Here is an 18474-nt window from a genome sequence, read left to right as displayed (position 1 = left end):
GTAAAATGCAGCCTTTCATGTTATGCTTTGTGTGCACCTACCCTAAAACTTTACAGTGAGGAGGGGGCATGCGTTTCTGACATTTCACTTTTTTTGTGCAAATTTTTGTACTAAATAGAATCGATTTCATACTTTTTGCAAATTTTCGCAGTAAAAATACTGATTTTTTTTGTGCTTTCCTCAAATTATCCCAAACTTGTTTCCTTTGATTATAATGTATTTTTGCTAATGTTTTCTCTAAATCGAAAAATAGCATTTTCGATGCGAAAATGACTTTGGTGAAAATCCGCAAGCAATACTGATCAAGCCAATACAACCTGAAACAGCTGGCTGCAAGTTGTGTTTGTAAATGTGCGAAATAAAATATACGTGTGCTCTGAAGGCTTGTCTGGCTTATCAGAGACATAAGGAATGGTTTTGCTCACATCCTGAAGAGATGCATCATGGGAATCATTTTTCTCACATGAAGCTAAATATTTGCACATACCTTCTGTTTTTGGAAACCAGTGTTGTACTTTCCAATTAAGTATTACATTGAAATTAAAGAGGAACTGTCAATAAAATCTTACAATTTAAAATACACGTTAACACATACAAATAAGAAGTACATTTCTTACAGAGTAAAATCAGCCATAAATTATTTTTCTCCTATGTTGCTGTCACTTACAGTAGGTAGTAGAAATCTCACAGAACCTACAAGTTTTGGGCTAGTTCATCTCATCATGGGGGATTCTCAGCATGGCCTTTATCCTATACAATAAAATGCAAGTGTCCCTGCGTCATCAACTGAATGGTTGTGTGTCCCTGGCTTTTTTTGTACTGAGCATGTGCGCAGCCAGGGCCGTTAGGACACACGGCCGGATCTGACAGTTTGCTGTGTGTGGTTCACAGAGGTTCTCATTGCATTGTGGGAAATAACAGCTTTTTCCAACTGCCAAGCAAGCAGCTCCCTGTGTGCATATACTTCAGACAGTGGTGGGGAACGAGCAAGCGAGACGCGTATGTGCACGCATTGCGGCGGGTAGCGGCTGTGACCTAGCGCCCATTTTTTAACGGGCGGGCCTTTTTACTAGTTCTTAATAAAGACACTCCCTGAAAAGGATTTATACTAATATGCTGGCCAGCCTCTGTGCTCGCTACACACTTTTTGGGCAGTTGGACAGAGCAACTGCCATTCACTAAGTGCGTTCGAAAATAAAGAAAACCCTGAGAACCCCCACGAGGAGATGGGCTACTCCAAAACCTGTTGGTTCTGTCAGATTTCCACTACCTACTGTAAGTAACAGCAACATAGGAGAAAAGTAATTTATGGCTCCTTACACTGTGGAAGAAACATACTTCCTTTAAGGCTGGTTTCACAGTGGGACGTTACAGGCGCACGTTAGAGCAGCCTGTAACGCACCCCACCGCACAGCAATGAAAAATCAATGGGGCTGTTCACAGTGCGGACGTTGCGTTACATTGTAACGCTGCGTCACAAGGCAACGTACTGCATGCAGTACTTTGGACGCGGCTGAGCCGCGTTAGACTGCTTGCACGTGCTCAGTAATGTTGGGGAGGAGCGGAGAGCGGCCAGGCACATGGCTAATAAATATACACTGCACGTTATGACGTGCAGTGTTTACTTCCTGGAGCAGCCGCTCTGTGCGGCGATTGGCCGGCGGGACCACGTGATGCTGCATCACGGCATCACTGACGCCAGAGTGAGCTGCACAACGCGGCTCACTCTGACGTCCAGATCCAGCACCACCAGGCGTTGAGTTAGGGGGACGTTATGCGACCTTAACGCCCCCTCTGACGCAACGTCCTGGTGTGAAATTAGCCTAAAGTGAACCTTAAGCCAGAAAAAAAATGAGTTTTACTCACCTGGGGCCTCTACCAGCCCCCTGCAGCAGTCCCGTGCCCTGGCAGCCACTCACTAATCCTCTGGTCCCCCGCTGCCAGCTAGTTTCGTTTTTGCGGACAGGCCCGTCAGGACTGGCCACGCGTAGATTTTTCCGCATTCCTGACTGTAATTAACGCTATTGCGGGCCGCAACGTGTACAAAAGTACGCATTGCCGCATATCTACGCGTGCGTAATGCGGCAACGCGTATTTTTTTACGCGTTGCGGCCCGCAATAGCGCTAATTACAGTCGGGAATATGGAAAAAGCTAAGCGTGGCCAGTCCTGACTAGTGTTGGGCGAACAGTGTTCGCCACTGTTCGGGTTCTGCAGAACATCACCCTGTTCGGGTGATGTTCGAGTTCGGCCGAACACCTGACGGTGCTCGGCCAAACCGTTCGGCCATATGGCCGAACTAAGAGCGCATGGCCGAACGTTCCCCGAACGTTCGGCTAGCGCTGTGATTGGCCGAACGGGTCACGTGGTTCGGACCCGAACGCGCTCTGATTGGCCGAACTGTCACGTGGTTCGGGTAAATAAATACCCGAACCACGTCATATCTCCGCCATTTGTCTGTGGGTTTAGCTTTGGGTAGGCAGGCAGGGTAGTTCGCGCTCCAGCCACGCTAGCCAGGGTCCCCCCTGTCATTGTGTCACTGCTGGGAACAGTAGTACACCGCTTGCTCAGCCACACTATATAGCATTCTGTTTACTGCCACTCTGTGTACCTCGCTCAGCCACACTATATAGCATTCTGTTTACTGCCACTCTGTGTCTGCTGGGAATAGTAGTACACCGCTTGCTCAGCCACACTATATAGCATTCTGTTTACTGCCACTCTGTGTACCTCGCTCAGCCACACTATATAGCATTCTGTTTACTGCCACTCTGTGTCTGCTGGGAATAGTGGTACACCGCTCGCTCAGCCACACTATATAGCATTCTGTTCACTGTTCTGTGTCTGCTGGGAATAGTGGTACACCGCTCGCTCAGCCACACTATATAGCATTCTGTTTACTGTTCTGTGTCTGCTGGGAATAGTGGTACACCGCTCGCTCATCCACACTATATAGCATTCTGTTCACTGTTCTGTGTCTGCTGGGAATAGTGGTACACCGCTCGCTCAGCCACACTATATAGCATTCTGTTCACTGTTCTGTGTCTGCTGGGAATAGTGGTACACCGCTCGCTCAGCCACACTATATAGCATTCTGTTCACTGTTCTGTGTCTGCTGGGAATAGTGGTACACCGCTCGCTCAGCCACACTATATAGCATTCTGTTTACTGTTCTGTGTCTGCTGGGAATAGTGGTACACCGCTCGCTCAGCCACACTATATAGCATTCTGTTTACTGTTCTGTGTCTGCTGGGAATAGTGGTACACCGCTCGCTCAGCCACACTATATAGCATTCTGTTTACTGTTCTGTGTCTGCTGGGAACAGTAGTACACCGCTCGCTCAGCCAGAGTATATAGCATTGTGTTTACTGCCACTCTGTGTACACCGCTCAGCCAGACTATATACCATTGTTTACTGACACTCTGTGTACACCGCTCAGCCAGACTATATACCATTGTTTACTGACACTCTGTGTACACCGCTCAGCCAGACTATATACCATTGTTTACTGCCACTCTGATTCTGCTGGGAACAGTAGTACACCGCTCGCTCAGCCAGACTATATACCATTGTTTACTGACACTCTGTGTACACCGCTCAGCCAGACTATATACCATTGTTTACTGCCACTCTGATTCTGCTGGGAACAGTAGTACACCGCTCGCTCAGCCAGACTATATACCATTGTTTACTGACACTATATAGCAGACTATATAGCATTGTGTGTACACCGCTCAGCCAGACTATATACCATTGTTTACTGACACTCTGTGTACACCGCTCAGCCAGACTATATACCATTGTTTACTGCCACTCTGATTCTGCTGGGAACAGTAGTACACCGCTCGCTCAGCCAGACTATATACCATTGTTTACTGACACTCTGTGTACACCGCTCAGCCAGACTATATACCATTGTTTACTGCCACTCTGATTCTGCTGGGAACAGTAGTACACCGCTCGCTCAGCCAGACTATATAGCATTGTGTTTACTGCCACTCTGTGTACACCGCTCAGCCACACTATATAGCATTGCGTACTCTGCCAGTCAGTGTGTATATTGCTGGGATCAGTAATACTCCACTCACCGTCAACCACTATATGAGCTCAACATGAGTTCCCCAGAGACCTCCGCTGTGAGCAGCACTCCCAACAACAGCAACAGCCAACGCCCCACGCAAGCTATAACATCCACCCCAGCAGCCAGTGGTCAGCAGCAGCCCTCCCCGGAGGAGAACGTTGTGTCCATCAGTCCGTCGCCAGAGCGATTAATGAGGGCTGCCATTGAGGAGATGATGGGGCCTGATGTGGAGGAGGAGGTCTGGCTCAGGCCAGCATCCCAAGTTAATGTTGAGGACGATGAGGGGTCTGTGTCTGGGGATGTTGGGGTGGCAGAGGTGGTGGGTGGGTCAGACTCAGGAGAAGAGTTGTATGATGAGGATGATGATCGGGACCATCTGTATGTGCCTCAGAGTCCGACCCCGGAAAACATGTTGTATCGTGTGTTTAGGTACTAAAATCTGCGTTCCCTCCCAGTAGTGTTGGGCGAACAGTGTTTGGCACTGTTCGGGTTCTGCAGAACATCACCCTGTTCGGGGTGACTATATAGCAGACTATATAGCATTGTGTTTAATGCCACTCTGTGTACACGGCTCAGCCACACTATATAGCATTGTGTTTACTTCCACTCTGTGTCTGCTGGGAACAGTAGTACACCGCTCACCCGCCACTGTATAGCATTGTGCTCTGTGTCACTGCTGACAATAGTGGTACACCGCTCACCCACCACTGTATAGCATTTCTGTACTGCCACTGTACTGCTGCCAGTCAGCGTGTACTTTAAGGATAAGTGAAATGAGGAAGAAATCCGGTGAAAGAGGGAGGGGCAAGGGAAGAGGTGTTTCCCCTGACGGTTCACGTACAGGCCACAGGGGAGCACCCAAGAAAACCCACTCAATACTGCCCATGTTGTCCAGGACAACAACCCTCACAGATCCAAAAGAACAGGACCAGATAATTACTTGGATGACCTCTCAAGCGTCCAGCAGTGGGTTAAGCAGCACCAGCACATCACGCACGAGGTCCGAGTCCTCAGCCAGTTAAAGTCTGGGCTTTCTTTGAAGACTGCACTGAGGATGTTACCATGGCGATTTGCAAGGTGTGCAAGACCCGCCTGAGCAGGGGGAAAAGTATTAACAACCTCTCCACCACCAGCATGAGCCGCCACATTCTATCCAAACATCCCACTCTGTGGGCAAACGCGGCAGGACAGGGTACCACCAGCAACACTGCCTCCCTTGGGTTCACCAGACTCACCACCAGACCCGCCTCAGCAGCAGCAGTAGCCCAGCCATTGCGTGGTTCACAACATTCACAAACATCAGACGATGCTGACACTGTCACTTTCCGGACTAGTGCTCTTGAGGTCTCCCAGTGTTCATCAAACACAACAACCAACAGCCCTTCGGTGTGCAGCGCTACGGTTGAGTTGTCTGTCTCTGAGATGTTTGAGCACAAGAGGAAATTGCCAGCAAATGACCCCCGGGCCGTGGCAGTAACAGCCAGCCAGCATAGCCAAGCTTCTGGCCTGCGAAATGCTGCCATATCGAGTGGTGGAGACAAACAGCTTCAAGGGCATGATGTCAGTGGCCATCCCACGTTACGTGGTTCCCAGCCGCTACCACTTTGCGCGCTCTGCAGTGCCTGAGTTGCATGAGCACGTGGTCAGCTAAATAACCCGAAGCTTGAAGAATGCCGTTGCCTGCAAGGTTCACCTCACCACTGACACCTGGACGAGTGCGTTCGGCCAGGGTCGATACATCTCCCTTACCGCGCACTGGGTGAACCTTGTGGAGCCTGGCAGCGATTCCTCACCTGCTACGGCGCGGGTGTTGCCCACGCCGCAAACAGCTGGATAACAACAGCAGCACCTACCTCTCTGACTCCTTCTCCTCCAACGCATCTCAAAGCTGTACCTCATCCGGAAATGCTAACCCAGCACCAGCAGCAGTAGGATCGTGGAAGCAGTGCAGCACAGCTGTTGGCATGCGTCAGCAAGCGTTGCTGAAGCTGATCTGCCTTGGGGATAAGCAGCACACAGGGGAGGAAATTTGGAGGGGAATAAAGGAACAGACGGATTTGTGGCTGGCACCGCTGGACCTGAAACCGGGCATGAAGCTAGACACCTGGCACGAACTGGCAATGTACGCAATAGAGGTGCTGGCTTGCCCGGCAGCCAGCGTTATGTCACAACGCTGTTTCAGTGCTGCCGGAGGCATCATCACAGATCGGCGTATCCGCCTCTCCACAGAAAATGCAGACCGTCTGACTCAAATTAAAATGAATCAATCCTGGATTGGAAACGACTACGCAACACTCCTGGACCCCAACCAAGTAACATGACCGATGAACATCTGGGATGGTTTAGCGTTTCCGGTCCCTGTTTATTGAACCTCTCATCTGTATTACATTTATGACTGCATGGCGGCAAAAAGCATTGCTGCTATATCCGCACGCTTTTTGTCCTCATGCAAGGCCTGGGTTGTTGTGTCTCACAAAGCGTGGCCTTCTCCTCCTGCGCCTCCTCCTGTTCCATCACGTGTGCTGCTGCTGCTGCTGCTGCTGGGTTAGCGTTGCCGCGTGGTCCCTGTTTATTGAACCTCTTATCTTTATTACATTTATGACTACATGGCGGTACAAAGCATGCTATCCGCACGCTTTTTGTCCTCATGCAAGGCCTGGGTTGTTGTGTCTCACAAAGCGTGGCCTTCTCCTCCTGCGCCTCCTCCTGTTCCATCACGTGTGCTGCTGCTGCTGCTGCTGCTGGGTTAGCGTTGCCGCGTGGTCCCTGTTTATTGAACCTCTTATCTTTATTACATTTATGACTACATGGCGGTACAAAGCATGCTATCCGCACGCTTTTTGTCCTCATGCAAGGCCTGGGTTGTTGTGTCTCACAAAGCGTGGCCTTCTCCTCCTGCGCCTCCTCCTGTTCCATCACGTGTGCTGCTGCTGCTGCTGCTGCTGGGTTAGCGTTGCCGCGTGGTCCCTGTTTATTGAACCTCTTATCTTTATTACATTTATGACTACATGGCGGTACAAAGCATGCTATCCGCACGCTTTTTGTCCTCATGCAAGGCCTGGGTTGTTGTGTCTCACAAAGCGTGGCCTTCTCCTCCTGCGCCTCCTCCTGTTCCATCACGTGTGCTGCTGCTGCTGGGTTACCGTTGCCGGTCCCTGTTTATGGAACCTCTTATCTTTATTACATTTATGACTACATGGCGGTACAAAGCATGCTATCCGCACGCTTTTTGTCCTCATGCAAGGCCTGGGTTGTTGTGTCTCACAAAGCGTGGCCTTCTCCTCCTGCGCCTCCTCCTGTTCCATCACGTGTGCTGCTGCTGGGTTAGCGTTGCCGCGTGGTCCCTGTTTATTGAACCACTTATCTTTATTACATTTATGACTGCATGGTGGTACAAAGCATGCTATCCGCACGCTTCTTGTCCTCATGCAAGGCCTGGGTTGTTGTGTCTCAAAGCGTGGCCTTCTCCTCCTGCGCCACCCTCCTCCTGTTCCATCACGTGTGCTGCTGCTGGGTTAGCATTACCGGTCCCTTTTCCTGGAACCTCTTATATGTATTACATTTATGACTGCATGCCGACAAAAAGCATGTTACCTGTGCAAAGAAAACAGACATTTCCCGCATTTAAAAGACAGTTTTCCCTTTGAAACTTTAAAATCGATTTTCTCAAAAACTATAAGCTCTTTTTGCTAAATTTTTTTTCCTCTTGTACCCACTCCCAAGGTGCACATACCCTGTAAATTTGGGGTATGTAGCATGTAAGGAGGCTTTACAAACCACACAAGTTCGGGTCCCCATTGACTTCCATTATGTTCGGAGTTCGGGTCGAACACCCGAACATCGCGGCCATGTTCGGCCTGTTCGGCCCGAACCCGAACATCTAGATGTTTGCCCAACACTAGTCCTGACGGGCCTGTCCGCAAAAACGAAACTAGCTGGCAGCGGGGGACCAGAGGATTAGTGAGTGGCTGCCAGGGCACAGGACTGCTGCAGGGGGCTGGTAGAAGCCCCAGGTGAGGAAAACTCATTTTTTTTTCTGGCTTAAGTGTCTCTTTAAAAACAAAAGGCTCCAGCTGCGTTCATATATTTCAGTAACACAGACCATCCAGCCATGGTTCCCGGTGTGTTACTTTTTTTTTATTACTGGTTGACTGTCAAAACAAGCTAGTGTTACCAAGGAAAGAAATGAATATGGAAGGTGCACAACTTTTGGGAGGGTTTCTACAAGGAATTGTGAAGCACAGACACAGTGGCCCATATGCAATTCCCTTTTTCATCTGAGTTATCTCCTAGGAGATCATTTTCATCTTCTCTAAAAAATTACTTTCTCCACCAGGGTTCCTTGAGGACTCTGCAGGGGTTCCTTGGCATTTTCCCCCATTGTGACGGAAGTATAGTAGAGCACATTATAATAAGGGGTACTGTAAAAAGAAGCACTAAATTGGGGCTCAGAATAATAATGATCACAATATAATGAGTGGCAGTGTAATAGGAAGTAGTGAAATTAAAAGGCTCCCCTACTTTTAAAGACCACGCCTCCTGAAAAATAAATGAAGGGGTTCCTCGAGACCAAAAAAAATAGTTTGCAGGGGTTCCTTGAGATCCAAAAGTTATTTGCAGGGTTCCTCCATTGTACAAAGGTTGAGAAAGGCTGTTTTAGCATATTACAATTAAAAAACGTACCCAAAAGTTGGTGAAAAAGTACTATCAAATGTATGCTGAGTATTTTCTTGCTTGCTGCTGGTTTAAAATGCGTTTTATGTCAGGGTGTGAAAATATCACCTAGGAGAAAACTCAGGTGAAAAAATAATTGCATGTGGGCCAATTTGTTTTTCTTTTGTTTTCTTTTGCTGTGCAATATTTCAAATCATTGCAAAGTTCCAATCAGTTGTGCCGAATGGGACAGCAATGCTGTTGTGTGAAAAATGCACCATGCAGCATGTGTGGGATTCCACAACAATCCCATCACACTAGTGCCATTTTCTCAAAATGAAAAACATTTTTTTTACTTATTCCCACTATTCCCTTTAACAAACGTTACATATATGGGGCATTTGCTAATAAGCGCTAAATTCGGCATGAAAATTATGCAAAAAAATTACAAATAGATTACATGAAATCAATTGAATGTCCAAATCGTAATTACGTGTGATTACAATCATCATTCAGTATCTGCATTCAGCATAAACGAGGATTCCAGGTGGCATCAAGATGACTTTACTTACACTTCTAAACATAATTAACATTTAAAACCATACATTTGTATCGGGTAGGAAAAAGGAATGGCTGTAGTGGTAACTGTGAAGAAAGAGTACAGTAGAGGGAAAGGACAAACATAACATGATGGACTTTATGAGGTAAGGAGGATGTTGCTCCATGGTAGAGTTTGTGAGATAGCGGTGTTACAGAGTAGCCAGTCAAGTCACGGAGTCAGAGGGGTGAAGTAGGGAGAAAAACGGTGTCCAAAAAGAATCTAACCTCACCTGTCTATTCATTCTTTGACCTTCTGATCAAGCCCTGGTCATCTGCAAGATTTGTCACCAGCACTTTAAAAAGCATGGACACCTTTAAAATCCAGAGTAACAATATGAGATACACACCCGAATAGATGGCCCACTTCACTTAGAGAACTTTGAGATTGCCATTAGGAAAATTGGTAAACACCTTCTTTAACTGCCCCATAACCAATGATTAATGACAGTCAGGTTTAAGAAGGCTTGCAAACACCTGAAATAAACCTACACGGAGTTTCCCAGCCATCTATAAATCCATGAGTATGAACCTAGCCTTACATAGGCTAAAGCTACTCAGCAACAGACAAGAAGTTCTTCTAAGTGTAGATCCAGTATAAATCCTCAGGAGAAGCAGGCCAAAAATAAAGGTCCTACTTTTGTAAATAGGGAGAATGGCAATAGAAGCCATATTAGATCCGTTTGAAGCAGGAAAGCTTAAATAGAGCTTGCAGACCATGGTTGGGGCTAACATGGACCTGGAAAGTCTCCCCAGTGTATGAAGATATTTATGACATGCAGCTATGAGCTGTAGGTGAGCTACAACTATATTCTTGAATACATCTACTGGTGAAAACTGCATACGTTATCTTAACTTGACCAAGTTGTAAACTTTACTTTCTGCTTCTCGGAACAGAGATCAGGAAAAAGCCACTTGTAAGTAATTTATAGAGAAAGACACATAAAACAGAAGCCACTGAGATTGTGTATACATGAAGATGAATGGAATGAAGGAAGCTTTTCCTGCTTGGAGGAGCTTAAATGAAGTCCCAGAACCCTCACAAGTGGTTGTAATTTCCTTCCATTTAATCTTTTATTACATGGTCCTCTCCACCTACTCTGTGCAAAAAAATGATGACAATGGCTTGGCGCCTTGGTTGCCATTTTACATGATACGCCCATGGGTTTTTCTTTGTTATACTCGTGCTGAACAGAAATAAGGACCTTGATCTGGTTTAAAGTAATAGAAAGTATATATGTTATGGCTGGCCACTTCCCAGCCAACGTGGGAAGTGGCCGGCCAGGCGACCACTTCTAGAACTGGCCGATCTGACGTCGGCCAAAGTCCAAAATGCTGGGGAATTTTTGACATTGGCCGGCCAGTTTGCAAAGTGGCCAACGTCAACTGGCCAAAGTCCAAAATGTACAAGTCGCAGAACATCCCGGGTCCTGTCTGGCAGCATGAAAGGCACTCAGAAGCTTCTTCTCTGCTCTGAAACACACGCAGTATCAAAATAATCTTTAAAGAAAAACATTTCTTTGTTACAGCTGATACAAATCCTGCAATAAATCTGCAGTGGGTCTACATCCTGCTTTCATGGACGCAAACATATTGTTAACATCCTGTGCTTTTAAATGAGCTTATCTGCTGTGGAAGTCAGGTAACATGGGGAGACATCAAATTACAACTTGTGATTAGGCACAGATGAGGGGTAATTAAACAGGCTAAACTCTCTAAATATTACAGGGTGCATTTCTCTGTTTTCCTTCTGTCCTGAGCAAGAGTTTAGGTCCACTTAAAGGTAGATAAGGAGGAATTAGACAGGGTAAACTCTCTAAATACAAACAGGGTGCATTTTTCTGTTTTCTTACTTCTGTCCTGTGAGTGCAGGTCAACTTTAAGGCAGCGGCAGGGAGCAGTGAAACACGAGCAGATGGAAAAAAATTCAGAAGGCAGTGGGGAAGAAGATGGAGAGAAGGCGGGGAGCCGGAGACGGAAGGTGGGGGGAGGGAATCAGCTGCTGCCGGCAGCGCACGAGCCAGCCCCAGCCACGAGCCAGCCAGGTCCTTTCAGGAGAGTCAGCTGTAGCCGGTCTGCCGACCAAATACCGGCATGAAAGGCAGCCCGGGGTCTATGCAGGAGAGGGGTGAGGTGGACCAAGGGGAAGGCGGTGGCGGCAGGTAAAGGCAGGGAGAGGAGGTAATTTGCGGCGGGGAACGGAACTTCAGGACTTGGCTGGCCACATGTAGCTATAACGGGTTCTGGCTGGCCAAATTCCGCAAAAACTCGCCGTTCCTCACACTGGCCGCTTTAGTCGGCCACTTCTAGCTTTGACTGGCCAGAACCTGAAGCACCATAGACTTAGTCACTGCCGGGAGGAAGAGGAGACCACATGCAGCATGCACTGGGTATTAATTAATCACAACCAATCCGACTGCTGTCCCTACTGCTATGCCAATTCGGCTGAGCCAATCCGCCAAGCTTATTGCAATCATAAGGAACTGAGGGAAGGCCAGGGGCCACCATACTCTTTATGTGATGCTGAAAGTTCCGCTTTAATTACCTACAGAAAACTTATAACACATATTTCTGCTCATAGATCTGATAAAAGGAAGTTGTACTCCTGGAAGCTGTTCCTGTGATTATATGTAAAAACAGCATTACATGTGCCCCACTGCAACCATCTAATAGACTTCCTCTAAAATCAAGTTTAGCCAAAACATTCTTCTCATTAACTCCACTGCTGAACCAGAGAAATGCTAGCAGACACAGATACTGGAATAACAATAATATTTGTCTTTTGTAATGTATTCACTTCATTTTGTTTTGTTTTTAATTAAATAAACACGGCTTAAGCGAGAGGTATATGGAGGCTGCCATATTTATTTCCTTTTAAACAATACCAGTTGCCCGGCTGTCCTGCTGATCCTCCGCCTCTAATACTTTTAGCCATAGACCCTAAACAGGCATGCAACAGATCAGGTGTTTCTGTCATTATTGTTGGATCTGAGAAGATTAGCTGCATGCTTGTTTCTGGGGTTATTCAGACACTACTGCAGCCAAATAGACCAGCAGGGCTGCCAGGCAACTGATATTGTGTAACAGGAAATAAATATGGCAGCCTCCATATTCTCAATTCAGAGCAGCAGCGACAGCCATACTATCCCAGGAAAAAAACACTTATATAAGTAAATACTAATAAATACTTTATGCTTACTATATTCACAAAATATGTACTGTCCATGTTTTGATTTCAGTGAATATTACATAGTAAATAAAGAGAAAACTGTCCCAGTCATTTTCCATGTTTACTGCCTCTGACTGATGTAATTTCCTATCATACTCTTTTTTTTTCCTCCTACAAACTGTACCCAGCCCCCAATTTACTTCTCCCTCTGTTTTGCTACAACTTTGGGGAGGGGGGTATAGTATTTAATGCAGCCGGGGACTTTTGCAGCAGCAGGGAGAGCCATTTTTCGGCTTGCCCCGCGCCCAAATCACCCGCCGTACCATATGTGAGTCTCCCTTGTATCTCTTGTGTCCCGCTGTGTCCCCATGTGTCCTCCTGTCTTCCTGTGTACCCCTTGTGTCTTCTGCCCCCCCTTGTGTCATTCACTGCCTTATGCATAGATAAAAAGTGACAGTGCATCTATAACCTCCCCCACATCAGAGCCTGTGGTGATCAGAGACATCTCCTCTCCCTGCTCCCCTAGTGCTGGCCTCTGCTGATCGTGTCATTACACGTGATCAGCACTAGGGGAACAGTGAGAAAGAGGAGAGGTCTCTGATCACCAAGGACTTGGGAGATGCGCTGCTGCTGCATTTACCTATACACAGGGGAGTGGAGGAGCTGGAAGGGAGAAGCTGGGAGGGGACACCAGCCAGTCTTTCCCTATGAGCAGGGACCAACTGATCTAGCCTGGCTCCTCCCTCTGAATCGGAGAAATCAAATCTTGTGGTGCACATTCCATTTAACCTCCTTAGCGGTAACCCCGTGTGTGACACGGGGTAAGCCGCCGGAGGGTGCCGCTCAGGCCCTGCTGGGCCGATTTTCATAATTTTTTTTTTGCTGGACGCAGCTAGCACTTTGCTAGCTGCGCCAGCACCCCGATCGCCGCCGCGTGCCCGATCGCCGCTATCCGGTGCGGCGCGCGGGCCCCCCCCCCCCAGACCCCTGCGCTGCCTGGCCAATCAGTGCCAGGCAGCGCCAAGGGGTGGATCGGGACTCCCAATGACGTCCCGACGTCGCTGACGTCGGTGACGTCATCCCGCCCCGTCGCCATGGCGACGGGGGAAGCCCTCCAGGAAATCCCGTTCTTTGAACGGGATTTTCTGATCGCCTATCGCCGGAGGCGATCGGCGGGGCTGGGGGGATGCCGCTGAGCAGCGGCTATCATGTAACGAGCCCTGGGCTCGCTACATGATTTAAAAAAAAAACAAAAAACTGCTGCGCTGCCCCCTGGCGGTATTTTTCATACCGCCAAGGGGGTTAAAGTTTGGTCTCCCTGTGTCTGGTCAGTGTTTCAAAAAGCATGCACCATAGTATCTTTGTGTATCTTTGTGTATAAAAAGCTTAAACAACACAGCAGTAAAAATCATTTCTTTTTGCAGACAGGGCAGGGTGGTGAGAGATATATACATGGTTTATATATAAACACACCGTGCAGAGTGTTGGAATACTTCCATGCTTTATTAGACAAATGATGCTAAGATGCAGTGCTGCAGTGCTAACCACAGAGAGGACAGTTAGCTTCTCCATAGCAGAGTGAAGAGAGTCAGGTGATCTGCTCTGTGCTAGAAGACAAATACCAGACCCCAGTCTCCTGGCAGCAAGAAGCTAAGAGATGCAGCCAGCCAGGTACTATATATATATATATATATATACTATATATACTATATATATATATATCGGAGCAGTGCTTTTCAGCGCTGCTAGATTTGGGCGCAGCCGGCGCCTCCATAGACTTCAATAGGAATCATTCCTATTGAAGCGCTCAGTGAGTAACGTCGGCTCCGTCAGAAGACAGAGCCGAAGTTGCTTAAAAACATAATAATTCGGCCTCCAGCAATCGCTGGAAGCCAAATTATTTAATTCCCCCACTATCCATGTCGGCCTGGAGGGGGAATAGTAATTAAATCGGCCCGGACTTGTGCAGAAGCAGGATCAGCTATATACCGCTGTATCCTGCGCCCAAGTCTACCGGCGCCGATTTCAAATGTACGCATATATATATATATATATATATATATATATATATATATTCATATATATATACATCATTCGACATTATGTATTAACATGTAATAACATAATTGTCCTGAGTGAATTATATCCTAGCAGAGCTGGATGGCAACCTCTGACAATCTTTGACAATACACAACCACTCCCATTCTAACCCCTCCCCCAAAAATGCGGAAAAAAACCTAAAAAACTAAAAGTGCACCACTTAAATAATTAACATGCACAGCCTCCTTGTTTGGTTAAAAGAAGGACTTCTAAAAATAAATAAATACATACGTAAATAAAAAAAAAAGTTTATATAAAATACGGAAATAATTATTTCTATAGTCAGGTTTCAAGCTGCATACATTTGCAAAAACAAAAAAATTATATCAGCTCAGAATTAACCATAAAAGGGACATCCCTAAAAACAACACACCAAACCATGTGCTCGTTAGTACAATACAATGATAAAGAACAATAAATAACAGTTTATCAACCCTGCTGAAGGTTCATTATAAAATGTTCTCAGCAAGGTGCTGAAATGTGATAAATGTGTCGGTGCAATCTAAATGCATAACAAAAGGACTAGTGTGTTTAGAAAATTAAAAACTCTAGCTAAGGCAATACAGTGCTTAAACCAACATACTGACTGATTTATTGAGTTTATTTCATCTTACTTTTCAGTAAGTTTTGTTTTTCAAAAATACTCAAAAAAATGTACATTTGTATTTTTTACTCCTGTTTGTATCCCTCTCCCTGCTACTAATTGTCCTGAATTGTTGATGCCTGATAAGTATTTGAGCTGCCAGAGTTTCCTTGGAGGGAGTGTCCCTCAGACCAGACCCTTTTCTTTCTGCAGTGTCATCCCTATCTAGAGTAACCCATAAATAAGAAGGGCATAGTCTCCCTTTATCAGTCTCTTGCAGGACTTCACCAGAGCTAACTGCAGCTTCTGCCACCATGACATATGACACTAATATTAGGTTTAAGTTCTCCATATTGGCTATTGGACTTGAGATCCTCATCATTATTTTATTTGGGATTTTTGTACGATATGACACCCAGAAACATGACTCTGCTCATGCACATGACCCTCCTCAGAATGCCACTCGGGACAACTTCCTTGACCTGTATCCATGTGAGTAAAAATGAAAATTGATCTTGATATGTATTTGGTGTCGGGGTGCTTACTAGATTTTACATAGTTTTCGAGTGTAACTTTAAATAATTTCATTCAACTTTGCGAAAATGACTAATAATACGATTTTTATTTTTACAGTATGAATACAGACAACATTAAATTCCTATGAGTTTGCAAACTACTGCTGCTGCTATGATATCTCTATCATGTATTTACTTTCCAATCTGAATATTGAACGTTAGTAAATTGCGAAGGCACAATATTATTATTATTATTATAATTATTATTAGTATTATAAGTATTATTACTACTACTATTAGAAAGGCACTATGAGGTACTGATAATTTTGAGGTGAAGCGAATGTTTTGTTAAATGTATGCAAACCTTTGTAGCTCGGAAAGCTGATTGTATTTCAAGTGAGGTCTTATTTCCACTATTGCGGTGCGGAATCGCCTGGATTCCACCGCTGATGAAATCGCATGCAGGTGCGGTGTTTTACGTGTTATTTTACGCGATTACGCATGCGATTTCGCATAGGTTAGGCTGTATGCGGTTTTAACCATGTCACTGCCTGTGTTAATTTACATTGGTTCCTATGCGGAATCGCATGCGTAATCGCGTAAAAAAACCGCGTAAGAAAAACGCATGCGATTTCCCTAATAAATACATTGCCTGCGATTCGCATGCATTCCACTCGCAGGCGAATTCTGAGGCTCTTTTGTGCGTTTTTTCACCGCTGAAAAAAACGCACCTCAACAACGCTACAGTGGAAACAGGTCCATCCGCTTGCATTACATGTGCGAATCCGCATGCGTTGGACGCATGCGGATTCGCGATAGTGGAAACGAGCCCTTATTCATTTAAAGTTCCCTAACTTGGCATATAGTTAACATAATGTTTGCACTTAGTCAAAATTATAAGCATCTCATCGACCATCTGTAAATACTAGGAGACCAGAGTTTAAAGCTTGGCTCTTCCTATTTCAGTACCTATTAAGTAAGGCGTCATTGGGCAAGACTCCCAGGGTGGCCTATAGAGTGTTCTCTTGCAGATCTTAAAAATGAGTGGGTTTTGGAAAAAAAACTAAAACAACAACATAATAATGATGATCATGATGATGATAAAATAATAATAATTAATACATAAATAATAATAATACTTTTTTATTAAAATAATATCATATATCAGTGGTTACGTTGGTATCTTCTGACCTCATCCTCTCCACAACACAAGCTTTGCAAACTGTGCTTTGAAGTAATAGTAGTAATGGAAACTGAACTGTTGGAGTACTAGTAGTGGTAGTAGCAGTACTATTAGTAGTAGTGGTACTGGAACAACTAGTTATAGTAGTAGTGCTAGTAGTGGCATACTACAATAAGTGGCAGTGGCAGAAGCAGCAGTAGTAATAGCAGTAGTGGTAATACTAGAAGTAGCTCTTGTGGCAGTACTATTAGTAATAGTATTGGAATTACTATTAGTAGTACTAGATGTAGTCTAAACGGCACTGCAGTAGAGGTAGTGGCAGTACTACTAATGATAGTAGTATAAATATTAGTAATAGCAGCAGAAGTAGTAGGGGTACTAGTAAATGGTGGTTGTAGTGCTAAAAGTAGTAGCAGCACTAGAAGTAGTAGTAGTGACAGTACTAGTAGTAGTAGTAGTAATGGGCGGCAGTAGCAGTTGTTGCAGTATTGGCAGTACTACTACTACTAGTAGACTGCTACTACTACTACTACTACCAGTAGTAGTAGTACTTGTAGTAGTAGTAGTAGTAGTAGTAGCAGCCATAGAAGTAAGACTGGGTTCACATAAAGCATAACATTGTTACTGGTGTTTTCCGCAGGTGCGTTTGTGTTAGGTGAATGCGTTCTTACTGCGTTTTTGGTTTGGCATTTTTTCCCAGAAGCCTATTTAATGCGTATTGCGTGCGTTTGTACGCGTTTGCGGTTCCCTAATAGAAAATACATATGCGTTCTCTATGTTGTTTTTTTTAATTAAATATATGCAAATCATTAAGAAGACAACAGGAAGTGGAAACATGTTAGAGATCTTTACTTTTAAATTAAATACTCTGTGAAAAACGCATAAAAAATGCAACGCATATGCGTTGCCATAGACTTGCATTATGTGTGTTTTGGCAGCCAGCCTGCATATTATGCAACACTGCAAGCGTCTGGAGAATGCTTACTGTAAATCGCAGGTGGAACGCTGGTCCTTCTGCGTCCCATAGACTAACATTGCTGCATAAAACGCAGCGTTTCCCGCTACGCAAGCATTTCTGCCATGTGTGTACCTGGCCTTAGGACAGCAGGGAAACTCATTCAGATTCCGCAGAATTGAAATTTCTGCATTTCGGATTGGAAATGTGCATTTTGATCGGAATTCGGAAAAAGTGAATTGGAATTCCGTGGAAATCTGATTTACCACAACTCGATAATTTTAGCCCAATCACAGAACTCTGAAGCATTGGAGCAACCAGAGAATGCAGAATTTTTCAGCAAAAATCGGATTACCGCAGTAATTTTAAAGCAATCAGAAGACTTATTTTCCATTTTTTTTTCCAATTTCTGTATTTTCTGATTTCCTGTAAAGCAAAAAAAACAAACAAAAAAAAAAAAACGTATAAAATACTCCTTGAGAATCGGAAATCGGAAAAGTGGACATTGGAAACGATAATCGTCATTGGCAGAAATCATAATTTCCGCAGAATCAGACATGTGCATTTCCGACCATCCCTACAGTACTAGTAGCAAATGTAGCAATAGTAGTGGTAGTAATAGTAGTAGTGGTAGTAG

The 18474-nt window shown here is 45.3% G+C and overlaps 1 protein-coding gene across 2 annotated transcripts in view; it reads left to right on the top strand.

The window, feature by feature from the left end:
* The first annotated feature begins 857 nt into the window (after positions 1 to 857).
* RHAG (Rh associated glycoprotein) overlaps positions 858 to 18474 on the top strand; it is a 96253-nt gene continuing 78636 nt past the window's right edge. Inside the window, exon 1 of one of the 2 annotated variants that reach the window (XM_068278986.1) lies at positions 858 to 1275. In XM_068278986.1, coding sequence (XP_068135087.1) covers positions 1227 to 1275 — 49 coding nt within the window. In that variant the 5' untranslated portion in view covers positions 858 to 1226. Of the gene's footprint in view, positions 1276 to 15446; positions 15677 to 18474 lie in introns of those variants that run through there. The other variant, XM_068278984.1, reaches the window with a different exon arrangement.

The sequence above is a fragment of the Hyperolius riggenbachi genome, chromosome 4, assembly GCF_040937935.1.
Source record: "Hyperolius riggenbachi isolate aHypRig1 chromosome 4, aHypRig1.pri, whole genome shotgun sequence".
NCBI lineage: Eukaryota > Metazoa > Chordata > Amphibia > Anura > Hyperoliidae > Hyperolius > Hyperolius riggenbachi.
Note: the sequence above shows the minus strand (reverse complement) of the source record. Positions and strands in the feature narration are given on the sequence as shown.